The 27,374-nt window shown below is 40.2% G+C and overlaps 1 protein-coding gene across 35 annotated transcripts in view; it reads left to right on the top strand.

Annotated features, from left to right (window-relative positions):
* Window positions 1–25,462, top strand: part of SORBS2 (sorbin and SH3 domain containing 2) — a 289,570-nt gene extending 264,108 nt beyond the window's left edge. For 23 of the 35 annotated variants that reach the window (XM_048509745.1, XM_048509753.1, XM_048509750.1 and 20 more), the window contains 11 exons: window positions 1,905–1,996; window positions 3,179–3,225; window positions 3,923–4,037; window positions 4,160–4,288; window positions 5,558–5,761; window positions 9,729–10,529; window positions 12,487–12,681; window positions 15,843–15,947; window positions 19,518–19,567; window positions 23,375–23,481; window positions 24,599–25,462. In XM_048509745.1, coding sequence (XP_048365702.1) covers window positions 1,905–1,996; window positions 3,179–3,225; window positions 3,923–4,037; window positions 4,160–4,288; window positions 5,558–5,761; window positions 9,729–10,529; window positions 12,487–12,681; window positions 15,843–15,947; window positions 19,518–19,567; window positions 23,375–23,481; window positions 24,599–24,660 — 1,907 coding nt within the window. In that variant the 3' untranslated portion in view covers window positions 24,661–25,462. The other 12 variants (XM_048509761.1, XM_048509764.1, XM_048509779.1 and 9 more) reach the window with 5 other exon arrangements.
* The last annotated feature ends 1,912 nt before the right edge of the window (window positions 25,463–27,374 follow it).

Genomic DNA, 27,374 nt, shown 5'->3' on the forward strand with positions numbered 1-27,374 from the left:
TTGTGATCTGAGTCATACATCCTTATCCCCTTTTGCTTTCAGTTCATTAGCATTATATTTATATGGTGTATTTATAGAGGCCACCAATTAAGTGTCCATTGTATAAGATGTCACAGAAGAGCAGGAGGGTCAGTGATGAGAAACAAAAATAAATAAAAGTGAAGCATTTTATTCCTAAATTTAATCCTCAGGCCATCAAAAAAGGGAACTATTTAACCTTTGTTAAGTGTTAATAGCATAACACCAAAAGATGAGACTCATAATAGATATTCAGGTCACACATTTGTGGGGGGAAACTACTGCCAAGGACTTAATTTGCATATTTAGAGATAATGAGGAATATGTGAGGTTTGCTATCAGGGAAAACCTTTCACAATAAAACATGCAATCATTTATAATGCTGTATCATTAAACAATAGCATTGAACAACTAGAGAAATTTCTCTCTCCTTTAATCAGTCCTGGTGATTTTTAGAAAATAGTATTCAACTGAGCTAGAAAAATATGTTTGGTTCTCCTCCCTGAAATATTTTTGTGATTAGACCATTAGGTAAAATGTTCATTGTTATATATTTCTAATGGAGGCAAAACTAGTTCTCTTTTACTGATTTTAAAATGCCTCCAATGAAATACAGGGAACAAATTTCAAAGGACAAAGAAAAGGTGAGTCTTATGTAGCAATCCTATTTTATGTAATATATGCATAGATTGCAGGTGTGACTGCCCTGTTTCTTTACATTTTATTCAATATACTTTATTTTCAAATTAGAACTTGGTCTGAATGCAAAATACCCAATAAGAATGGCTCAGAATGCTACTCTGAGACATTCAACTCAAACGGTACCCCCTATGCCGCAAGTACTTAAGGCAAGATAGTGCATGTGGTCAATAGTTTCTGGCAGTCCTTTAGTTTCCCACGCAGGGATGAGGTTTGTACAATACACTCATCTTGTATCGAGCCTTCTAGGGGTCCCAGAGATCACAGATTGTTAGCTCATACAGATTGGTTCTTCAGATTTGATTTCTGCAATGAAATATGAATCCAGGAGTGATATGAATTCAGTAGTATCACCACAAATTGGCCATTGGCCTATGCCTGTCCCAAATCATGTTACATTTCCTGGAACAATATAAGTGGGAATAGTTGCTTGAAAGTCTTGGGGAAAGATGGCTATTTTATTTAATGTCTAGGATTTCTGCTGTCTGGAAGCACACACTTGCTTTCTTTTTCAGAATTTTTTTAAGTACTACATTTTGTTCTTCAGATAGATATTTTTGTCCTAATAATGAATAAGCAGCAGAATCCCAGTATGTTTACTCAGAAGTAAGCTGCAGTAGTATCCAATAAGCATGATCAGGATTGCATTCATAGGACATTTGCAACTGTTATCCCATTCATATGCGTGTTTCAGAATACAGGATACCTTTTTAACAGTACCAGGGCTTGAAGTTTTTGGTTCCATAAGAAAGGAATGCATATTAATGGATACTCCTGAAAAATGCCTGGTTCATCATTTTGTCATTGTGGCATGCTTTTGACACATCCCCCTGCATGAAGTTACATGCTTAATATTTTTGTGATTCACGGCAATTATTTTAGTTTCCTTTGCATCTTCACTGTATCATATGTCTGTGGCTGTAGTTGCCCAAATCACTGCTGTATACATTAGATTTAGGGAAGATGTGTTGTCCTGTTTTGCTCTTTAATTATACATATTCAGTTTGAAACCAAATCATATTAGCAGTAGTCATTTTCTACAGTTCCATCTTGGCTTCTGGACCTTTTTTTTTTCCGCCTCATGCTTATGTCTTGCGTATGCTGTAGTCGTAGCATCCCTTCAAATAAAGCCCAATAGCTTTACTTTTAATTAAGCAAACTTTCACAAAATGGCGTTTTATTTTCAGTAAACCAGGGATCTCCTGGGAACTATTCTTCTGCTTTCACTGATGTGGGTCGATGTACTCCAAAGGAAAGAAGAGGAACTCCAGAGAGAGAGGTAGTTAAATGGAAAATGTATCATGCGCAAGCATTTGAAGCCACAAGAGCGTCTTTGAAACAGTCCGTCAAGACATTTACGAGGAATTTATAAAATGGTGATTTGTCAGCTCAGATGTTTCAAGTAGGTATTTTCCTGGTAAAAACAGTGGAATTGGAATTCAGAGAGCAGGTGGGGAAGGGAATATGGAAGAGTCTGAGCTACCCAAGCAGGTACAGTTTTCATATGTTCCAGCACATCCTCAATTCATTTCAGTAGTACAAGGCAAGACAGTTGGATTTTGGAGATTTGAACCTGCGCTTCCTGTTCCTAATGCCTGTCACCATTCCATGTGGAGAGCATGTCTTTGGAAAACCTTTTGAAATTATGTCTCCCCCCAAAATCAAGTGCTTTCCAAGACTACATACTAATTTATGCAATACATGAAGGATTGTCCTCAAGCAGAGATATGGATGGATGGATGGATGGATGGATGGATGGATGGATGGATGGATGGATGGATGGATGGATGGATGGATGGATGGATGGATGGATGGATGGATGGATGGATGGATGGATGGATGGATGGATGGATGGATGGATGGATGGATGGATGGATGGATGGATGGATGGATGGATGGATGGATGGATGGATGGATGGATGGATGGATGGATGGATGGATGGATGGATGGATGGATGGATGGATGGATGGATGGATGGATGGATGGATGGATGGGAACATTTAGAAAATTAGTAAACGTTAGGGACAAAAGACTGTGAAATATTATTGGTCTATACTATTGGCGAGTTCCTTATTCCATACTCATCTATGTGTATAAATATTTGCCAACTGAGGATGAAGAATATATTCCTTGAAAACTTATTTGTCTAAGAGATATTACAAATCAAATTGGACTCCCACACCCTTCAAAAGCTAGTTTTACCTGAACCTGACTTTCTTGTCTCTAAATGCTTAAAGCAATGGAGAGGTCTTTCTTAGTTGTTCTGTAGTGCTTTGGCATAGATTTGGTGAGCTATATATGTTTTAATAAATTAATGTAGAAATAAGGTTTCTTGCTTAGTTGCTTAAATAAAGAAAAAAGTAAGAGAAAAAGAACCCTCTGTTTACTTCCAGATTTTTGTTTTAAAAAATGGTTAAAAAATTAATTTTGTGTGAACTAATTTCTTTTCTTCGTTTTCAGAGACTGCCAGCTAAAGCAGTATATGATTTTAAGGCTCAAACTTCTAAGTAAGTATTAGTGGCCATTCATTTGGGGGGCAGGGAAGGAAATAATCTTTTATTCTATCTACATTTTTATAGGAGGAAGATTCCATATATGTTGTCTTTAATCAGTACAAATACATACATCTCTGGTTTTGATATATTTGACCCACTGTTTTATTGCATCCCAATTTTGTTTTGCTGTGGTATACAAATACTCAATAATGTCATTGGAAATTAATGCCCACAGTATTTAATTACCAAATAGCTCATAGGTCCATTCAGAGACACATGAGGAATAATAAATTAAAAAATAATAAATTACATGAAATCTTTTTTTAAAAGTTGGTTTTCACAGTGAAGGTTTTTGTTGTTCACTATTCAGAGAGAATTTCAAAGACTATTTTCATGCATAACGCTTTTCAGACTTCCTTAGCTATTTGTGTACCTGTGTAGAAATCTATTAATGTGGCATACAAATGCAGGAAAAACCCTTTGTTTTTCAGTGCATGTTTTAATCAGTGTTGGACTGGATTCAAAATATGAGTTTTGTTTCAAAGGTTCCTGTTCCCTCACAAATTAGTTGTATGTAGCAGGTGTGATGATCCCAAATGCAAAGGAAGGATTACAGCCATTTGTGATATTAAATAAAGGCAGCTACATATGGATTACTCAGGTGTTATAAAAATCTCAGCCTCCAGCTGACTAAGGGTGCTTGTTTCAGGGAATTATCCTTCAAGAAAGGAGACACTGTCTATATCCTCAGGAAAGTGGATCAAAACTGGTATGAAGGCGAGCACTACGGAAGAGTTGGAATATTTCCTATTTCATATGTTGAGGTATGTACTTTGGAGAATTTTCCCTTTCATATTAGTTTGCATGTGTTACATGAACTGATTAAGGCTGTACTGCGCCAATAAAGGTTGCTGAGTTGAGTTGATTAAGGCTGTTCTCCCTTCAGAAACTCACCCCCCCTGAAAAAGCACAGCCAGCAAGGCCACCACCCCCTGCACACATTGGAGAGATTGGAGAAGCTGTTGCCAAATATAATTTCAACGCAGATACAAATGTGGAACTGTCACTGAGAAAGGTAATTGCTAACAGTCTCTTTCCTGTGTGAGTTTTTTTTACTGAAAACCAAAATTATCTGACGCAATGAATGTAAGTGGTGCACCACTCCACTGATACTTCAAGTGGAAAGAGATAAAGAAATACTATAGTAAATTATATATGGTTCAAGCCACTCACCTTTAATTCCTGCTATTTGTATGGCAGTACATTTCACCCAGAAGCTTTGAGGGCCTAATTAGACATTACAAAGTTATCAGGTCATGTCTGGGACACCATGAGGACTTTAAATCAGACATAAGTTGTGAGACCGTACTGGGAATTCACAAGTGCTCAGTTCACAGGTGCTCAAGGGCTTGATTTGAATCCATTATTCTCAATTTCACTGCTTTCTAAAATATGTCTGCTTTTAGTTACTTAACAAAACCAGCTACTTCTTTTCAGGTTTCAGCACCCATTTATTGCCAGTTGGATGTCTGAATAAGAAATTAATAGCAAACCAAGTAAAAGATGAGAAATAGCCAAATTTTATTGAGCAGTAACATCTTTGTAGAGCGTATTTTTTGTTTTCAAAGCACATAACGTATGTTGTCTCAGTAATCTTTAAAACCAGAGTTCCTTACCGTGGTGTCTATGGGCACCATGCACCCATCAGTGCTTTCCCCGATGGCTGCAAAGCTTTGAAAGTTAATGGGATCTTTGTAAGGCAGGGCTGTCTTCGGCTGCCCATTTAAATAAAAGGGAGTTTCCATGGTGCAATAGCAGTAGCATCCACTGGAAGACCAGGAGGACTAGTAAGCATCAAGGCGTGTGGCTCTAGTTACCTCTTTAGGATATCCTTCTTTTTATCCTCCTTTCTCTTTTTCCCTTCCTTTCTCTGGACTTTCCTGTGTGTCTTTGTATCCCCCTTTTCCAAAGGGAGGAACGAGGCATTGTATTTGGTTGTGCTTCCTGTGGCAGCCATTTTGGTGGGACTCTGGCCACACGCTCTCAAAATTCCAAAAGTGTCCACAGCCTCATAAAGGTGGGGGACCTCTGCTTTAAAACAATTCAATGTGGGCCAGTATTATTGCAAGGCAAAGCTAACAGTTTAGTGGCTTGCCTAAATCAACTCAATGAGATCATAGCTGAAACACGACTTGAACTTGAGGCTTCCTGGATCAGAGTTGTTCACCATTAGCCACTACATAATCTCTCACTTTCACAAGGGATAACATTTGTGCTAAAATGTTGCATCGTGGACAGAATTAGCATTTGTCAACAGTGAAGAAATTTTGATAATGCTTTGCAGGGAGACAAAGTAATTCTCCTCAGACGGGTTGATCAGAACTGGTATGAAGGCAAATTACCAGGAACCAACAGGCAGGGCATCTTTCCTGTGTCCTACGTGGAAACCGTCAAAAAGAACCCAGCCAAAGGGGCAGATGATTACCCTGTTCCTCCAATACCCCAGAGTTATTCCAGTGACAGAATACACCATTTAGGTTCAGCTAAGGTAAGGAAGGTTTTTCCCCCTTTTCATCAGGTCCAGAATTTGTTGTCATAGAAAAGTAAAATAAGAAATGTGTTTGCTCATCATCACCAGTTTTAGAGAGTTTTTTCCATTGGTAAGAAACCCTCATGGTTTATCCAAATAAGTTGATGCTCTAGGATTGGATTACAGTCAACATCCTGCCTTCTGCTGCACTCCAATATATAATAAGAAGTGCAGCAGCACTGTTTGTTTTTGAATGTTCATGCTTTTATCACACGACCGTTTACCATGCTTACTTTCCAAAATTTCTTGGCATTTATCTACATAGGTATTTAGGCATGTATGTGGGCATGTTATTACTAAACAGTGCCACTAGCAAATTGTATGAGGAAAGCTACAAGCTATAGTTTCTCCGATGACATTTTTAAATATGATGGTTTCACTAGGTTGAATTAGCTTGTGTGTGATAGCAAGTATTAAACAATAGATGAATGTTTCCTGCATTAAATGTCTGACAGTGAAGGGGGAATAAACTCTTCCCCAAAAAACTCCTTCAGTATGTTGTGCCTTCATCCATACATTGTATGGTACGAGTGTATAATCTTTTCATATGGATCTATAAAATGATCCTAACTGAAAATGCTTTAATAGTGTAGCTTCAAATTCTGCAAAATACTTCCTTTCTTGCTTCTTACTCCATGTCCAATAAGTATGTCAGATGATAGCTGAGCTCTGCATTTTCAATTTCTGTATAAGTTTGGAGCACTGAAAATATTATCGGTGGCATCTTTTAGGGTCAGACATGCCCTAAATATGCCACAAGGCCCCATTTTCTCTTTCTGTTGTCCCTACCCCTTTTCTGACAGAAGGTACACTACCACTGTTTGCTTTGAAAGGCTCTGAATGTAGATCTCATATGCGTGAGATATTTGCATGATCACCTCTTCCATTATAACCCCCAGCAGACATTAAGATCTGGATCAAAAGGACTTTTAACAATCCCTGGCCCACCCGAGGTTCGATTGGCCTCAACATGGGCCAGGGCTTTTTTGGTTCTGGCCCCGACTTGGTGGAACAGCCTCCCAGAGGAGATCAGAGCCCTGCGAGACCTTATGGTGTTCCACAGGGCCTGTAAAATGGAGCTGTTCCACCAAGTATTTCACTGAGGCCTGCTCTAATGTTATCATCTGTCCCCTATGGTTGAGTACCACCTCTCTGCAGATGGATGGCTCCAGAGTTGTTCTCCTACATTCATGAATTTTAATTAGATTTTAATTTAACTGAATTTATCTAATTTTAGTTAGTGGAATTAGTCGCTGTACTCGATTTTAAATTTTGGACTATCACTTTCGAGTCAGTTTTATTTTGCATTTGGGGTATTTTTTTCTACTCCAAGTTGAATTCCAATTTATCTTGGCATACAAAAAGTCCCACAAAACTTTTTTTGTTTGTGGTAGCCCAAATCCTTGTGTTTCATAGTACTAAAGGCATCTAAAGCTTGAAAACACACTTTTGACATTAGGTAGTGTTATCCAGGATACAGCTGTAGTGTCTCATTAATATTGATAGAGGTTGGGTAGGGAATCTTTAATACCAATGTATACAAAGATCAGCTCTTGGAAGGAAATCCAGAGAGGAATATAATGCAAATTTGACAATCTTTATTGTAGGGGTAAGAGGTTCACACGCAAATGATTTAATGCAATAAACACACACACAGAATTCCTAAGATATAAATAGATTGGAAAATAGATTTGGAATAGAAAGGGGTATGGATATATACCTACAGGTAATACGACCTGATCGTGACATTAAGAAGATCCTGGGTTCAGAACCAAATGGCCAGCGTCTGGTTCCATGGGGCAACGCATTGGGCACAGTGACAAAGACAGAAAGGTGTCAGTGGCACTGGGCGATTAGCCCTTCGGAGGGCAGGATATTTATAGGGTGAAGAACAACCTTTGGGGGGTGTCAGGACAACCTTTGGGAGGTGCTAGGATAATCTCTGAGAGGTGTCCGGATGGATTGTTTGAGAAACAATAGAGTGCACTGTAAGGTGGTCAGGAGAAGTTAGTTACAGAAGGGAGTGTCTGGGTTAAGATAATCAGGGGAGGCAATGTTGTCAGGGGTTCTTTTGTGGCTGGAAATAAGTATCCATTCAGAAGGGCTACTGTATCATGTTGAGGACACTTTCTTCTTTGGCTGCGGTGCTGAAAATGTGCTGCTATGGCAAGTAAGCTGAGAGCATGAGAACAGAAAGAAAAAAAATTCCTGGAAGGTCCTTGTAAGTACACCTGGCTATTGCCAGAGAATGGGCTCCCCATCTCTGCAACGCCAGCATCACCCTTTACGCTGACATGTGGGCAGGGATACCTGTGAATAAGCACTCCCACCCCACTATGCCAAGGTGGTATGGTAGCAGTAGAATGTTTCTTTTGCATAGATTTCACCCTCCCCTTTGCATAGTGAATAACTATGGTTCCTTTACAAAGCTACATATATATTTTAATGGTTTAAACTATGGTTTGAACCTAAGATGTTAGACAATAAGCTTTCATAGATTTTAAAGAAAAACATATTAAAACATCTGAAATTAACAAGTCCTAACATTTTGGTGTTTTTCGTCCCCTCAAATCTCCCTCTCTCTGAGTTGAGGTAAACTTTCTCCAGGTTGTTTGGAAGGGTTTTTTGTTCATCATAAAGGGCTGTATCTCTCCAGACACTTTAAAATAGTTCTTTGGATTCAAATTTTCTTAACTTCCGAGATATTTTCTACCCCAGTAAGTTGAACGGATAGCTACCCCAATGGCAAAATGCATATATGTGTGTGTGTCTGTGTGTTAACCCTGAGTCCATTTTTGTTTACAGAAAACAAGCTATAAGTGTTAAGTGATTGTACCTTGGGGACACTTTTTTCTGTTGTGAAGGTGACAATATCCTAAGATGAAAACATTATAGAGCAACTTGTTCATCATTCTGCCAGAAAAAGTACAACCAGAGTAGTGAAATAAGAGTATTTATTATTAGGGCTGCATAAATATTCAACTTGAAATGTATTTCAGTCATTCTAAAAATACTCGAATTTCTTTTCAAATGAAGGTTTAATGTTGAGAATTAATAACAACATAAACTACATTTTCAGTATTTATTGACGCAGTGGATATCCACCGATGCGATACACGTATGAATTCCACCTCTGCCGTTATTGCACAAGGACATTTATTTTACCAGAAGGAAACTTCAATCAATATTTCATATTGCAATATTATTCAGCCAGTAATAATACTGAAAATAAATGGCTGTGTGGTATAGCTCCATGTTTACAATGATTGTCTTATAGTTTACATTAAGGAGGATTTGAATGCTGTGTATCTTTAAACAACATGTAATTTATTTGTCAAGCTGCTGTGAATTTTAATTTACAAGACACATTGTTTAGCTGTAGAGGCCTTCGTGAAAGTGTGCAACTGTATGTAAGATGTTTCTGTAAGGTCTTTGGGTTAAGAGACTGGAATGGCTTAAACTTAACACAACCTGCGATTGCCCAGTTGGGTTAATTTTCATTAATATTTAAAGGTAGTCCAATCTGAACTGCCTTTTCTCATTTGCATAGCTCAGCTCTACTCTCAAAATAATAGCTGTGGCTTAGGAAGTTCTGGTAATCACATCTGGGCTATTAGTCATAGGCTTACTAAAGGACCGTAAAGAACATTCCTCTCATGGATCAAATTCACCTTATGAACTCAGTGATTCAGATGTCTTGGTGTTTGACATTTAAGCCCTAGTCAGGAACCTGATACAGTTTCACTTTTCAGATATGCTTCTTTCTGTTCCTCTGATTCATGTGCTAATGATTTGAGAAGTTTATGCTCAATGAAATAATATCCTATGAATAGGATATGACATTGAACTTTATATTAGCTGCCATACATTAGCCAATGTTTTTTTCCCATTGTTTTCATTCCTATGCTTTCCCTTATTCCTCAAGTTGGATACCAAAGCATCATCCCCTCCTGTCAGGTATCGGTCCTCTCCTTGTCCAGATCCTAACAAAGGGACTCTTCAGGCTATCACCACTGAGCGGTCACTAACACTTGGCCTTTCACCTTCAAGTACTCCTTCTCCTCCACCTTTTCCTCACAGCTTTCTTCCTGATTTAGAGGAACTCAACTCACTAGCATTAGCAGGTTCTCAGAATGCACCAAGGCTCATAGATAGTATCACTCCTCAAGTAAAACATGGCCATTTTGTTCCAGTTTCCTCACCAAAGACCTCCCATTCTTTACCTGAATCTCCTGCTTCATTTGTGCCATTTTCTTCATCTATCTGTAAATCGCTGCCTACTGCCACCCAGTATCATGACAGAACACAGAAGCCTGTATCTAATGGCACAAACCTGAATGAAGGCAAATATAGCAGTTTCGGAAAGATAAGAGGATCCCCCACTGTCAAGGAAAGGAAAAGTCTTACAGATGCAACTGCAGAAATGCATGAAGTAGCAGGCACTGCTCTTGTTCTCTCTGAGGAAGACCCAGTATTCAGAATACTGACAGAGATGGATGAACAGGAAGAGGAAATCTGTGAAGAGCTGCTGTCAATAATTCAAGGGGGGCAGTCAAAGTGTAAAGATTCAGGATTCTACAGACGTGCCCCTGATGTAACAGAACAACTGGCAAGGCTACACATAGAGGAGGAGCCAAGCCATGACAAGTTAGAGTCACCAGAAACAATTAAGAAACAGTCTGTGATATCTTATGAATGGGAGAGTTCATCAGACACTAAAAAAGAGGTATTTAAGATTCCTAAGATAAATTCCTAAAAATGTACATAATTAATCCAGGTCTAATCTTTCTCTTGTATGAGTTTCTGCATGTGTCTACCTCAGAATTAGAATTTTCAGGAATAGCAAATGCATGCTAACATACAAACCCTCTCTTATTTCAAGCCCTCTCTTTTAGTGTTAGGAACAATTATTTTGAGCTACATGTTACTCTTATTAGATAAATATTCCTTCTTCCTAGAGCTTCTAGCTGCCATTAGCCATCACTATTATCAGGAATACAAAACCATCTTTGGGTTTTTCTTATATGCCTTTGATGGAAAACATTCAAATCTAACTTCAAGAGACCTTGCAGTAAGTTATTCCCAAATAGCACCAGTTTATTTATATATGGCTAGTTTAAATTCCACTGTTTCTAAGGCACAATCCCTGGTCAGACTCCCCACTGAAATTGTTGTTGTTGCTTTCTGTTCTACCTATACATAAAATATAGAAGTAAGTAATCCTGCAAGGTACGTAACTTGGAATTAAATTAACTGTATTTGAGATGCAGAAAGCCAGTGTTTGATGCATAATGCTTTTGATCAGGGCCAGTTTCCATAATTATTGAGCACACTACCAGCTGTCTTCAGTGCTCATAGTAAATGTCTTATTACTTGAGGCCTCTTACAATTGGCTCAGAAGAAAGCTGAGATTGAGTCATTCAGTAACGTCTGATAGATTTGCATCTTTCACACATAGATTTGTGCAGATGTAACTGGATTTGTGATGGTTTTCAAAACCATCTCCATGGACACTGGTTCTCTTTAGTTTTAAGTCTTGTAGAGAAGAACAGCAGTCTAACCAGTTTAACCTTTTTGAGCTTGCCTAAGTTTGCTGGTTTGCTGCAGAGACTTTTTTATTTTTCTCATACACTAACTTAAATTGGGGGGCTGGGGGTTAAAAGCAGCCACAGGAAAAAGGTGGGGGCTGCTGTTCAAGAAAGGAGATGAAGTGTCTTCCTGAGCACAGAGGATCTAACTTTGTGCTTCTCACAATCATCTAACACAAGGGTGTCCAACTCTGGTCATCCAGCTTGCTGGCAGGGGCTGGTGGGAATCTTACCCCATGAACATCTGGAGGGCCAGAGTTGGACACCACTGTGTTAGGCCGCTTTCTCGCGATCGGCAAAATAATATGACGCCGCCGCGAACGGAAAAAGAAGCGGCCAGATGGATACCGCTCGTGAACAAGCTGGGGCATGAGGTAAAAGCAGTCGCTACCGCCATGGCGTAAAACGCTTAAACCGGGCGCTGAAGACGGTGTATTCGTGAAAACGCTTTTTAAAAACCACTTCTTTTTTTCCCCTATGTGACGCATCGACGCCAAGCACTCGCATGCTAACAACAGCCGCCACGGAGCCGTGTCGCCAAAATGTACGTAGCGCCGGGCCTCGCATCGTTTAGTGCGCAGGGCGGCTAACATCAAAGCGAGACGCCGCTCTCGCGAAGCGTTTCCGGCATGGCGTAATCGGTCATTATTTCTGGCGGGCCTAAGATGACGCTCGCAGGCCCCGCCTTCGTCTGTGTGAACGCTTTTTTTTGGGATGCGCCGCATTCACGACGCCATCGTTGCCAGCTGCTTTTTGGCCGTATGAAACGCCTTTAGGATTATTATACTTGGTCTAGCACAATCTGAAGGCACACAATGCAGCCAGCTTGCTGAAAACTGAGCCAGTCTGGGTCTGATCAGTCTCTGGATGGCAAACTTCATGAAAATCTTATGTATGCTGCCCTTATTTCTGGGAAAGAAAGACTGGATAGAATTATAGTAAATAAATCAAAGCCTTGTCCTAGCATCCTACTAAACCCTGTAGTTGAGAAGGGCTTTCCTCTTATTAACAGTGGTGCATCTTCTTTGAGCATTGTCTCTTCCACTATAATTGCTACTCCACACAATTACTGTTGTCTTTTTTTAAATGTTTAAGCCAGCTTCACTTCCAATTGGGATGCAAGCACCTTCCACTTCTGGTGAATGCCTTGCTTCTAGCCCTCCACTTCACTCAGACAAAGTCTTTCTCTCTGAATGTGTCTCTACATCTTCCAAGTCTTCCAATACCCATTCACCCCCTCTCCTTTCCAAACTGTCATACAGACAAGAGAAAAATTCTACGAAGTTAAAGGTAATAGAATCTACTGAGTGTGAAATACTGCATGTCTTCTGAATGGCCTTCACAAGCAGGAAACTGAGAGGTTAATTTAATTTAGAGATTAGATGTGCTAATAACTAACACTTAATAATTGAAGCATGCAGTTGGATACATTTTTGCAAGGTAAACTATTTAGACATATTAAAATAGCTTAATTCTTACTGTATTGGGCACAGTTCTGCAAAATTTAATCATGTCCTTGAAACCAGTAAGTCAGTATTAAGATATTACAAATAAGAAAGAATTGGCTGAGTGATTTTTGCTGCTTAGTATCACCCACAGTTAATATTTGCCACAGTTGTTCTTGTTGGTCTCAAAGTTTTGATCCTCTCTTTCGTATTAGCAAACTATTACCTACATAGGTTTTTGCTGTAAAAGTCTCATCCAGAGCCTGTTAAAACTGGAAATCTACCAGCCTGTTAAAACCGGAAAGTTTACAGCATAAGCTTTTAATACTGTTATCTGCTTTGGAAATAATTTGTGTTAAAGTGGCTGCACTGCAACATAGACATGAGTAACTCATTGAAGTGCTGAATAAATTATCCAGAGAACCCTTTATTCCTTTGCGTTACAGCACGTATGAATTCCTGTTGTTTGTTCGGAGCAGTAGCGTTCTCCTGTGGCTCTGTGCCATGGCCAACTAGAAGTAAACAAAACTGGGGCAGGAGTGACCCATATAAGCATCTCCACTCACATGTGGCAAGAAGACTTTATTTGTACAATGTTGTGCATGGTCACAATCACGTTGAAATTAGGCCTACAATGGGTTGCTATACATTCCAGAGCATTTGCTTCATGCAGTGTTAGTACACCAGCACAATGTCCACCCAGGTTTCAGATCTCTGTCTAATAATCTAACTAATACTAACTAAGGGCCCTATTTAAATATAAAATAGCATGAACAAGTTCGTCTGTCCTACCAGGTGTTTAAAATCAAACAGTTTAGTCCTCTCAGGGGGACATGGGGGCAGGGTTGATCCATAGTCCAAGAAGACCCAGCAAGAACAGGCAAGCAGTAGGCACCACCAGAACCACCATCTCACATCTGCTGAGGCAAGTCTTCTCAGAGCTACATTTGCATTCATTAAGTTGGACCCAGCCACCATTCACATTGCTGTAAAAGGGTATAGGGAATCCCATTTGACCACCAGGAAGGTTATGGTGGGGATCATGAACCCTCCTTAGACTAGCTGGAGTAAAGAGGAAACTGATTGAAAAGGCTGACTGGATCTGACCACGTAGGAAGCAGAATGTATCAATGTGGCTGGGCCAATGTTGTGTTTTCTGTGGAACTGGAACAGAGTCAGCACAAGGAAGATGCCATCTTTCTCATCTCTGAACTTGTGTGTAGATACAAGACAAATAGTTTAAAGCCAGCAGGAACCCCACTATTTAAATATTGTTGAAGTTAATTCTCGCTCTCCATTGTATTATAATAGCAAATAGTCACGATCAGCCCAAAATGTTTCCAGGCCCTTTACGTATGGAACACTTACTTCGGGGCTCTTTTCTGCACAGTGGGGTTGTTGTGGGGCCTTCTCATGCTTCTCTGTTTACATATAAGAAGGCACTCCACTGCCTGCCGCAGATCTGCTTTTTCTTTTAACTCTGCCCATCAACTCACTCTTAAAGGCATTGTCACGAGATTTTCTGTCTCTGATAAAGCCCTTTAAATTGCTGTTTTATCAATATTGCTGTTATGCAGTTACATTGATATTGTAGCCATTTCCAAAAATAATCCCCCCTCCAAATGAAAGAGGCAAAGCAATTCCCTGGACTGTGTCCTAGAAATGATATTCTCTATCCCGCTACACACACACCCTCCTCCTCCTCCTCCTCCTCCTCCTCCTCCTCCTCCTCCTGCTGCTGCTGCTGCTGCTGCTGCTGCTGCTGCTGCTGCTGCTGCTGCTGCTGCTGCTGCTGCTGCTGCTGCTGCTGCTGCTGGAGGAGAGAGAGGCTTGTTATTTCAATATTCCTTGATATTTCAATATTCCTGTATTAGATCTATCATTATTTCAATAGATCTAATATAGTACAAATGCTTGATGTTGAAATAAAGTTTTTTAAAACCCTTCTGATCATCTGGGAGAACAGAAGTGGAGCGGGAGAAATGGGGGGTGGAGGAAAAAAGCCCAAAGCAAAGAATAACACTGGACCATCTCTTTAGCCTTCCTTTCAAAGTAGGGGGAAAGGTCACTCTTTGCCCCCTCTCATAAACTGCAAAGATTGTGGGATCTGCTGCACAGTGAGCGGGTGGATGAGGGAAAGGCATCCGTAACAGAAGCTCTGTCCCAAAGAGAATCTCCCTTCAGTGTGGGCCACAGCAGCAAATTGAATGCTGCATTTTAACTCTTAATTCTGTATTTATTCTGTTTTATTGTTTGTTGGTACTGTAAACCGCCCTGAGCCCTCCGGCGGAGGGCGGCATAAAAGTTAATTAATTAATTAGTTAATTAATTAATTAATTAATTGGTTAAGTGTATGATCAGCCTTCGAGTGCTGCCAAATGTTACAAAGTATGAAATCTGCCTGTGTCGGCACCTTTTGGAATTTGCAAAATCTGAATCTTGACTGCGTTTTGCCCCTAGTTTTTCCCCCACTTCTGAGCAGGCAAGCTTTGGAATCTAATTTAAAGGAGGCATCCGCTTGATCTTCTATCATAGATCATTTACCCCTTCCCCCACCCCCCATGCAAAATGTCTCATTTATCAACAGGTCACGTTTTTAGTAATGTTCTGCTTTTTAATCTCTAGAGGGTTATAATGTCAGCTACTAGTAGTATTTTCCTGCTAGCTGGGAACTTTCAGCTGTGTTTTGGTTTCCTGCATTATTAATTATACAGCTACAGTTTGAACTCGTACAGTGGAAGCGACTTGTTTGAGCTGACAGTTAATCTGTTGAAGGAATTTTAAATCTTGAATGCACAGGGTTAAAATAATAACAATATCGGAAGTAACAACAGCTTTCCAAGCACATTGCACTAACACATTTGCATGTCTTCTGCACAGGGGGCTTTTTTGGTGGTCAAACAAATGGCTTGTACATAGAATGAAAACAGGAACTGCCAATAATGCCCAACTAGCGAGGTTCTTGACCATAAAAATGCACTGACATGGTGTTTGTGGTTTTTCCAGGCTGATTTAAAAAGAGATCTTGTCATCGGCAAACCTCCTCGTAGCCCTGTTACGACGAGGAGATCTTGTGGGTCACCTGTCAGAGGCCACAGCTGTTCTTATAGGGTATGGTACTGCGTGACCTGTATCCGTTGCCAGTTATTCCTTCAGCATTAGGAGTTTGGCAATTAATTCTGAAGTCCGAATGCCCTTGTCACATTGATTCCTTTCTGTTGTGCTGCTGTTTGGATCTGGATTGTGTGATAACAGCCTGGAAGCCATAATACGCAACAGCTTCTCTGCATAGTTTTACTGGGGGAGCTGTTCAAGTGTCTATGAAACAGTCCTTTTAAAAGAAGTAAACTTCTGAATTTTGGAATCACTCCTCTGGTTTCAAAGTGTCTCTTTTAAGAGCCCGTTCGCATCGACGGCTAATCAAGAGGACTTCCTTGCATGTTCTGTGAGTTTCATAATGCCTCTACTGCTCTGCCTTATTGTTTTCAAATGCATGATCTTTTCAAAATATTTTGTTGCCACAGCAACGCCTGCTGCACTCACTCGACCCCAGGCCTTCACATAGCGCCGCTTCTCAGAACTGCCGCTCTCATCAGCTTTTCCTAGCATATTAGCCTAGAACTAAATACTCCTTAAAGTACAACCTGTTCTTTTGAAACATCTGATCCGTCCATAGGTTTTTATGCATTGTATATCATAACAAAATGTTACTTGTATTTGCATCTGAATCTCTCTATATCCTTCATGAACTGCATTTATCTGTACGGAGGGTTTGGAGGGAGAGAGAAGTGCATTCAGATGATCCAATTTGAACAGGAAAGGGGCTTCTGATGAGCAGGAACAAGGTAGCGCTAGAGTTGACTGGGTGTCCGAGTGCTCTACAGATGAGCAGCAGGGGCATAGTGGCTAAGAGCAGGTGCATTCTAATCTGGAGGAACCGCGTTTGATTCCCCGCTGTGCCACTTGAGCTGTGGAGGCTTATCTGGGGAATTCAGATTAGCTTGTGCACTCCCACACACACCAGCTGGGTGACCTTGGGCTAGTCACAGTTCTTCGGAGCTCTCTCAGCTTCACCCACCTCACAGGGTGTCTGTTGTGAGGGGGGAAGGGAAAGGAGTTTGTAAGTCCTTTTGAGCCTCCTAACAAAAGAGAAAGGGGGGGATATAAATCCAAATTCTTCTTATTCTTATTCTTCTGTTCCTAAGTGGCACTGAGACAGGTAGCTGTGATGAATCCTGGACACCTGAGGATAAACTCAAAAAACTATATTTTCCCCAGTGTGATACAGCTTTGGATGAACACAGACCACAGTTTGCAATCTAGGTTTTTCGTTGCAAATTCAGGGTCTAATGTTTGCAATGATAGGGCGGGCAAAAATTTGTATCATACAGCCACACAATGTGGTTAGACAGTCTAGTACAGTGGTGGCGAACCTATGACACGGGTGCCAGAGGTGGCACTCAGAGCCCTCTGAGTGGGCTCTGAGCAGCAGTGGCGTAGGAGGTTAAGAGCTCGTGTATCTAATCTGGAGGAACCGGGTTTGATTCCCAGCTCTGCTGCCTGAGCTGTGGAGGCTTATCTGGGGAATTCAGATTAGCCTGTACACTCCCACACATGCCAGCTGGGTGACCTTGGGCTAGTCACAGCTTCTCGGAGCTCTCTCAGCCCCACCTACCTCACAGGGTGTTTGTTGTGAGGGGGGAAGGGCAAGGAGATTGTAAGCCCCTTTGAGTCTCTACAGGAGAGAAAGGGGGGATATAAATCCAAACTCTTCTTCTTCTTCTTCTTCTTCTCTGTGGGCACACGCAAACAAAGTTGCCCCCACCTACACCCACACAAACAACTAGGCTGGTCTGGGCTGCTGGGCTCAATTATTAGCATTAAACCTAAGACCTAGTTTTGGGAAGCAGTGTAGGTAACCCTGTTAAGTGCTGTTAAACCCCACTGATTTTCATGTGAAGAACTAAAGCGTGATCCTTTACCTGGGAGTAAGCTCGGTTGCTGGCAATGGGGCTTGTTCTGAGTAAACCCTCCTAGGGTTGTGATTCACCCGTTGGAAGAGTTGCATGGTTGCTTCAAAGCAAAGCCGCTGACTACCACCAAGCTTACTCCCGAGTAACACAAGCCTCAGAGACAACCGTTTTTTCTAAACTAAAACTTCAGTATTCAGGTTAAATTGCTGTGTTGGCACTTCACGATAAATAAGTGGGTTTTGGGTTGCAATGTGGGCACTCGGTCTCAAAAAGGTTCGCCATCACTGGTCTAGTAGATTACCCTGCATGTCCAGTTAGTTGTGGGAGGCAGCCCTTCCAACTGACCTTCTCTACAGAGCTCTTGCTCAAACACAGCTGATTGTATGCATCCCTGGAAGAATTTACATCCAACCGCCTCTATGCAGCCTTATGCCTCATCTTATGGTTTCATTTATAGCTCAGATCACAGGTCCCTCAGAATCATGCCCATTCATGAAACAGACATGATGTTGGAATAACATGACTCTTAACCATGGGAAGATTTCCAATCAGTTGTGAAAATGAATGCTAAAGACATAGTTCTTTGTGTGGGGGAAGCAATTCATTTTTTGTGTGGGGGAAGCAATAAACCATGTAATTTTAAAGAACTGAGTCCCATTTTGTATATCCTAAACCTAGATTATATTTATATAACTTTACATGTCCTTCTAATCATTAAAGATGATTTCTTTCATAAGTAAGTACACTGGAAGTGATAAATCTGTTTTTCAGAACTCAGATTAATGCTAAACAGTGAACCAAGAAGGACACATTTCTTCTCTTCTGCTCATTATCCTGGCAATGGTTACCATTTTCCCTTATAAGGCTAAGTTCATAAATTATCTGCATTCTTTCAAGAATTTGTTTTGCTCTTTTCTCATCCCCTGGGGATGTTTCTTTAAAAAAAACTCATTTCCTCAGTCCTCTTGAGAGAGGGGTGGTATCAGAAACAGCAGAGCATGTTTTGGCTGCTGGTTAGATATCCACAGGATAGTTCTGTCTGCAAGAATGCTTTATTGAGCAATCATTAGGAATGACTGCCTGTCCAGTTAGTGAAGTTCACACTGATTTGTTTTCTGCTTGTCTGAGACTGATATTTCAAGTGAAGATTCATACAGCATCCATTTAACCATGTGTACATTTTTATAAAGTTTGCCTGTATGATTCCAATGGCTGAATCTTATCCGCTTACCTTGGCATGGTGAGATGTGGGCTGAAGATAAAGTTGCAAAAAAGACATTTTGAAGACATTGCTAGTTTTTGCTCTTCTGTGTTTTAACTCTCTGGTTTTTTTCACGCAGCACCAAATAGGATTAAATGAATCGTGGTTTAAATAGTTGTGCAATGCTTGAGCCGTCTTGCAGCTCAGCAAGCTGTGCTATGTGCCCCCTGAGCCATGTTACTGACCGTGTTTTATGCATCCCCAGGGCCAGAAAGGCAAGAGGTGGATTAAGCACCTGGGGAGCAGCAGTGCACGGCATGATGAACTGTCAGAACAATCCTCAGCAAAGTTACATTCTTCTAAGCCCATGCAGCATTGTAACTCTGCTTAAGATTGCATTGTATGTATTGTGGACCTTGGGCCGCACATGTTCCAGGACTGTGCTGAACTATGTCAACACTTGTGACCGTCTATTCTCTTACTACATTTCAACTCATTTCATTTCAGCCACAGCGCCCTGTACTTGCTCATGAAAATATACACAGTGGGGGGGAACCGTAAGTATTTTGTCTTCTAAAGTTCTTCTATAAATAATGGTATTGAATTTCTGATTAGGTAAGGAAGGGAACAGTTTCCAATCCTGGAAGCCATCTACCCCCAGGATTTTATATCAGCCACAGCAGTACACATGAGATGATTGCATGTCATAAAATTAGATGAACCTGGGTTTTGCATTCAAAACAGGCAGCATTCTGTTCCCCCCGTCTCCTTATCATTAATTCTTGCCATATAATCATACATGGACCCATAACTCATACTGCCATCCATTAAAGTGCTCCTAAAACTCAGAACTCTCCTATGTACTGTTGCTGTCCAATGCAAAATGAGTTTCAGGTTAGATAATGCACTTTGGTCAGGAACGTGGTAGATTGGTATAATTGCATACCTCAATAGTAAGTATATTTTTAATGTCATAAATCCCATCCATTTTGATTCCTGGTATCTTCAGTTATTAGACTTTAGGGCTCGGTAGATTCTCTTCCTGAGATTTCCAAGAGCTAGTAAAAGTCAGCATTGACTGTACTATACCTTGTCTCAATGAAAGATAAAAATGTGATCGTGTGTGGTACGGCAGAAGTAAACGTCACATCTCCCCACAGTTCAAAAAAGTCCCAATTCTCAGATAGCTTATTTTAAACACCGCTTGTGTCAAAACCTTTATTCTGTGTACTATTAAGCTTGCTACTTTGATAAAAGAGCATTTTAGTGCATCCAGTAACGTAGGTACAGATTTTTAATGGGGTGGGTTCGGTGACTGAGGGCTTTCCGGCTGTTCCATTCCATGCATTGTTTCAAGCAAGCCGGACATGTAATGAGAGGGGTTTGAACCCGAGAACCCCCCCCCCTTACCTACATTCCTGAGTGCATCCAAAGACTATTGGCAGTACTTGCTTTTTTCTTATAACTGTGCCCGCCATTTTGTGTGAAGTACTGCCAATAGTCTTTGGATGCACTAAAATGCTCTTTTATCAAAATATCAAGCTTAATAGTGCATATAATAAAGGTTTTGACATACACAGTGCTTAAAATAGCTTTTTAAATACATAGGAAAATCAGGACTGGGGGTGGGGGAACAGAATTGTACATGCACTAGAACCACTGCGAAGTATTCAAGTGCATAGAAGGTCCAGGAAGTGATTAATTCAGCATTGAGTTACTATCTTTCATTGAGTCAAGGTATAGATGGGCCAATAATCTTAATCAGTAAAATCTTACTCAGCCAGTGTGGTGTAGTGGTTAAGTGCAGGGGGACTCTAACCTGGAGAACGGGTTTGATTCCCCATTCCTCCATGTGAGTGGCGAACCCTTATCTGTGAACCAGATTTGTTTCCCCACTACGACATTCCTACTGGGCGACCTTGGACCAGTCACAGTTTGTTCAGAATTCTCTCAGTCCCACCTACCTCACAAGGTGTCTGTTGTGGGGAGAGGAAGGAAAAGGAGTTTGTAAGCTGCCTTGAGTCTCCTTACAGGAGAGAAAGGTAGGGTATAAACCCAAGCTCCTCTATAAGGTAGCTTCACAAACACTCAATAAAATTATAGTACCAGCTCCACAGCAAAACATTCTCTTTCCCTTTTTGCAGAAGTCCCAGTTTTGAGGTACACATTATTCACTCAAGTTGTCATTACTGCTAAGAACTCATTGAAGTTCTCCGGTGAAGAAACAATAATTGGGGGGGGGGGAGAGGGGGCTCTGTTTTTATATCTAGTAGCCAGAATTCCAGGCATTCTCACAGCACAATAGAAATGAATGGAGGTGGCACAACAGTTCTTCACTCTTATTTTTAGTGAAAAGTGAACTCTGAATGGTGTGTGTCACCTTTAAAAAGTCTGTTTCCTCACTACTAAAAACAAGTTCACAGTCTGAAATTCCAGCACACATATGTAAATACCATGCTGATTAAGTTGCTATTCTTAATGTTCTGGCATCTGTTCGTTGTGTCAGACCCAGCTAATGGTTCACTTTTTTTCTGGGGATTAGCATAATTTTTATCGCAGAATGATGGCTTCAATTTTAATTACGTTAGGATGTGAATCAGCTTTTGAGAGCTACATGTAAATATCCTGTGAAAATATTTCCGATTAGGATGTTGGATGTAATGTATTGAAGAAACCTTTATCCTGTTGGAATCCTAATTTATAGGTTAAAAAGTCCCTGGATTGTGGCATTTGATAAGTTTTCTAAACATGTGTGTATGGTCATTGTTTGATATAACCAGAATGTATCCATTTGCAACTAAACAAAGCCTTTATCCCACCAGGAATGTAAAGAAAAAACATGATCACACAGTTCACATGCCATTTGCATTACAGGATCTGTAAATGCTTAGGAGAGAAAGTGTAAAAAGTAAGGTTGCCAAGCAACATCACTTCCTTGAAGACTAGCAGTGCCATACCAAGCAGACCTATACCTTTCTTAAGCCCAGTCTCTTCAATGAACTTGAAAGCATGTAACTGCTTAAGATTGCAGTTTAAATTCTCAGAATGTTCTAGGAACAATGACTGATGGTTGCTGGACCTTACAAGCAAAGAATAATGTGCATGCAAAGAACAAGTGCGTGACAAATCCATGCTTCCAGTGTGGACATTGTTTGAGCCCCTCTAAAAATGTAAATAGCCCATTTCATACATTAGTATATCTATTTGTATTCACCTCACTAAATACCTGTTTAATGTGGTAACAAATAAAAATTAACTGTGGAATCCTGAGGGAGGGAGGTGAAAGGGCTCTGGATGTGGCATGCCCTTGCGCCAGGGTAGTTGCCACCTCATGCCAGGGTAAGTGGCATTTAGGCTGATGCAGGAGCACTTAATGCCAGCTCAAGGGAACTGTGCAGCTGCGCAGCGCCTAGATGCTGATGCAACTGCAGCCCCAGCATAGGAGCCCCCTTTTGCCAGCATAGACTTAGCGCTGGCAAAAAGACAGGCCCAGCCCATTAGACTGCACATGAGCCTTGCAGTGGGGTCAGTAGAGTTTTCCTTCGCTTGCCACAGCTCTGCAATGGCGGAGCTGCACTATATCCAGCTGCAGCCCATCTATTCCCCCCCCCTTACAATTGGGCTGCCCATCAATAAATAAAAAATGTAAAGGCAGTAGCAAATTAGTAATTTTGGTGTATACTTTTTAAAAAATTATGTAAAATATGTACACTGTTGGAAAAGATGTGGCCAGTCCCACATATATGAACCTGTAAGACCATGAGTATAGAAAGATCTATATTATTTATTCTGTTATTGTACAAAACTTACATCCTGCCTTTCTGCCCTTATTAGGTTTGTGCTGTCTTCATCAGTGGTGGTGCTATGCGTAAAGCATTCTGTGGGCATTCCCATGGGAATGAAAGCTGCAGGCAGCCAATAGCAGAATGGACCCTTAAGCTTTCCTGTTGTTAATAGATAATTAACTTCCATTTTTGCTACCGTCTTTTATTGCAAAGATAAATTCTTGCTTTCTCACTTCTCTGCACATTACATATTGTTGAACCAAAAATACCTCTTTTAAAAATTGGGTACTGTTACCAAATTTTTGTTAGATTTTCTTGTTTTTGTAGTGAGGGTAATTCAAAGGCAAAAACATTTGGAGCAAATGCATTTTATTCCGCTTTATTCCACTATCTTTACATTCAGTCCAAATATTCCACTTATCTACCAAGTGGACTGGCCTGGACCTTGCTTCTGTTATTATACATTACATAAATATATATATTTAATCCGGTCTGCTGTTTAACAAGCTTGTCTAGTGTAGTCAAAATGCAAGGTGTACAGTTTCCCCCCCTTAAATGCGTCCATTTGTCCTGTTTAAGGTTTCAGGTTCTGTATAACTATACTCCTAGGAACGAAGATGAATTGGAGCTCAGAGAGGGAGATATCATTGATGTGATGGAAAAGTGTGATGATGGATGGTTTGTGGGTATGTTCCTTTTACATTTAGTTGTGCTTTAGGGTATATGTTCAAACTTGGAGACCACATAGCTGAATGGAGTACTAATTTTAGGACCAGAAAACGAGACAATACAATCACTGCAGTGAAATTAATCCTACTGGCAACATCTGCGGGGCCAGGTCAACAATTTTCAGTATGAACTGTCTCATGCTTTTTAGACAGCATTTAGCATTCATTAAGTCCTTCACATACAATACAAATCACTCTGATCCAAACTTCTGCAGATGTTCTTCTCATCCAGTGCTCTCACTTAAGGTCAATACCAAGGTTCTGAGGTCACTCTGCTGGATACCATATCTAAGTGGTCTGCCCATATCTAATCTCACCATATTCCCATAAACGCCTGCACTTGAGCCCACTAGCATCCCTTGTGGTCCAGTAGCACATCTGCCATCATGAACTATTTAGAGTACTAAGCTCTGAGCAGCAGGAAGAGATGAGTTTGTCATATGCATACTGGGAATGAGGTGTGTCAGGTCATAGTAGATTCTGCCATGTACTCCAATGGTGGGAACGCCTCTTCCTCATATTCAAAGGACGAATGCATGGAACTGTCAAGTTTGCTGATATGAACTGGATGTGTCTATGCAAAGAATTGGTGGATTGAAATATTTGTAATAGCTTAAATGAACTATATCACTTTTTATATTGATCAGCAAGCTTTAATAATCTGTCTCTAAGCTACTGGATCAGAAGGATTTTTTTTTGTTAGATTAACACTTTCTCCATGTACCGGGCTACCTTCCAGTGAAGCTTGTATGCATGTGTGGGGAAGAACTCTGGAAGTTTTTTTTGAAGTTTTATCTTCAGCCACTTGTATGATACAGGCTAAACTTTTAAAAGTGGCTTGCCTCTTCCAACTGCAATAGAAGCTTCTGCCATTTCTCATTTTAAGCATGCCACTGGTGTCATTCAGTCACGATGGCATCTAAATCCCCTTTGCAGTGTCACGTAATTCATGTTTTCCGAACCAACTAACATTGTGTGCTAGTAAAAATTTGCTAAAATATTTAAAGTAGGCCAGCTTCACAGAGTAATACTGTTGCTATTGCTGCCATATTTCACATATTACTTCTACTTTCAGGAACCTCCAGAAGAACAAAATTCTTTGGTACTTTCCCTGGAAACTATGTCAAGAGGCTGTGAAATTTTGTTTTGTTTATTTTTTTCCTACTTATTTATGCTGCATCTCTGCAATACATCTGCATATAAAGCTGCTAGAAAAACATGCTCCACCAGCCTTCCGTTTTCCTGCTTTGCAATACCAAGTAGAAGCCATCTAGTCCATCTTCACCGCTCCCATCTTCATCCGCCAGCCCAGCAGTATTACCGTTAACGTCTGCAGTGGGATAACAGCTTTTATAGGAAATGAGGAATTAGTTCAACCTGTAGGACATTTTTTTTTCCAAGCATCACATTTTCTCTGCCTGTTCCCATTTGAAACACAGAAATCAGAAAACTACTTAGGATCAGCATGATGCTTCAAGGGATAACCCATATTGTTTGGAGTTTTCACAACGCTATACTTGAGGAAAGAAATGTTCGCTGCTTAGATACAGCCACATTGCAATTTCCTACTTTTTAATTGTTGTTTGGGATTTTCACACATTCTTTTTATGCATATGATACTTTCACTTTGCTGTGTCACAGGTTTGCCTGTCTTACCCAGCTTCAGACGGTATTGTGCAGGTACCGGATGCAAAGTTGTATTTCCTGTTTTAGCACCCATTAAGGCTGAAGGTGGGGTGTGTACATCTCTCTACGGTGAGAAGCAGATGCTTCCAGTGCAGTACAGGGGAAATGTGGACGTCTTCGTACCTTAATGAAGTACGTAGGAAAAGCAGGAAACAAAAATCTCACTTTCTGCAGTGATGTATGTTAAGGCTGACATAGAATCTCTCTTTGTACAAAGAGGAGTGTACTACCAATGAAAGGGCTCCGAGTGTGCATTTTCTTTGAGCAGAACTGCTGGCTTCCAGATGGTCTGTTTCATCAGCCTCTGTCAGCATGGCCAATTGGCCATGCTGACAGAGGCTGATGGGAATTGTAGTTCCTGAACATCTGGAGAGCCGCAGGTTCCCTACCCCTGCCCTAGAGAGACCTAAGTTTCTGTTCCCATCATTAATGATATGTGTGCAATTAGAAGCACGTTAATATATCCTATATGTGTACATATCATTAATATCTGCAGCATCTCCAAAGGCAGTTGAGATTACTTCTTTACATTAAGGAAGTGCAGACTGTGCAGAGTCTTCAGAAATGAACACCAACAGTGAAAGTGATTGATGTCACACATGTCGCTGCTATATCAACAATAATGTGAGAGGAACACAGAATCTTAGAATTCATTGTTTTGACAGCTTCACATGCTGATATTATTTTGCTTCTTATAGAGGAACATAAATTATGCATCAAAACTATACGTTTTCCTAGCAATATAGTATTAAAGTCACAGACATGAAAATGAATACACAGGGGTGGATTTTTAGTCATGAAACAGGATCAAATATTTGAACGCAATTTTCATTTTCCTTATGCAAAGATAGGCATAAATAGCATAGGATGGAAACACAGAAGTTGCCATGTCGATGGTTTTATGTAAAACAGTTCAAGGTTGGTTTTGACGGCACCTTGTTGACGAATACATTTACTGCATTTCTCTTGTGGTAAAGAAGAAATCTTACAAATGTTTGTAGTCCTGTAGCATTTTGTACATATGTCTTGCTTTTTATTGGTTTTTTTCAAAGAAAAAAATCAAGATGCTTATTTGATTTTCAGCCTGTCCCCATCCCATTAATAAAAACATCTCATTTTCTTTACTTGCCCCACTCCCATTTATAAGCACATTTGGATAGTGCAATTCTGTAAAATAGCATTTTATGCAAAAAATAAATAATGATAATAATAATAATAAACTATAATATGGTTTTACCAGCCAAATCTAAAAAAATGTACATATGTTTTTATTATGGAGCAGTGTCAATAAGTGAGATATAAAAACATCTTTGTGCAGCGTACCTTTATTACTGCAAATTTCATGGCAAAAGCTTTATATTTCAAAGGCTCTCCATTATAAACTAGATGTGCATGCAGCTTTGCTGTGAGATTAATACCTATATTTGATGCCATTTATGATGGAAGACTTAAATGTCTGTTGCCTGTGATATTTTTAAACAGCACTGTTTCTACTCTGTATCTGATTTTAATAGAACAGGTTTTTCATACCTGGCTTTCAGGTACTTGACTCTGAATTCTTACATGCAAAAGGGTATCTGTGTTTTTTTTTCCTTGAATAGACTTCTAATAAAATTTGCTTGGAGTACACTGTGTGTCTTTTTGATTGGCATCTTTACTGAAATTAAAACACAAACAGATTGGTATTAGAAAACTGAAAAGCAAATTGTATCATCCTCTGAAACAGGCACATGATAAATCCTGCTTTCATAATGAAGACAGTGGAATATTGTAAGTATCTTCCTGCTTATACTGGTTTGGGAGCATAATTATAGACCATATAGCTTTGTAGTCTGCAAACACAATCACAGGGCTGCTCTGCAGAATCACGGGAAAGAGTCTTTACGGGAACTTGTATGATTCTGAACTGTAAAGGAGAGTGGGTTTAAGGTTTCCTAGATTTTTTAAAGCTGTAAATGTTGAACTCACTTCTTAAAACTACATTAATCATATCTAGAAAAAATATCGTGGTATATGGAATTCTAATGTCATGAAAAATTGGCACTGGTTCTTTGAAAAACCACTGCAGACTAATAGCCCCCCTCCAAAGGAGGGGGCAGGTTTGCTCTGGGAATGGCATGCTGGTGGATTTGCCCTCCCGGGAGCACTTACCCAGGTAGAGGTGT

This window comes from Sphaerodactylus townsendi, linkage group LG10 (assembly GCF_021028975.2).
Source record: "Sphaerodactylus townsendi isolate TG3544 linkage group LG10, MPM_Stown_v2.3, whole genome shotgun sequence".
Classification (NCBI taxonomy): Eukaryota; Metazoa; Chordata; class Lepidosauria; order Squamata; family Sphaerodactylidae; genus Sphaerodactylus; species Sphaerodactylus townsendi.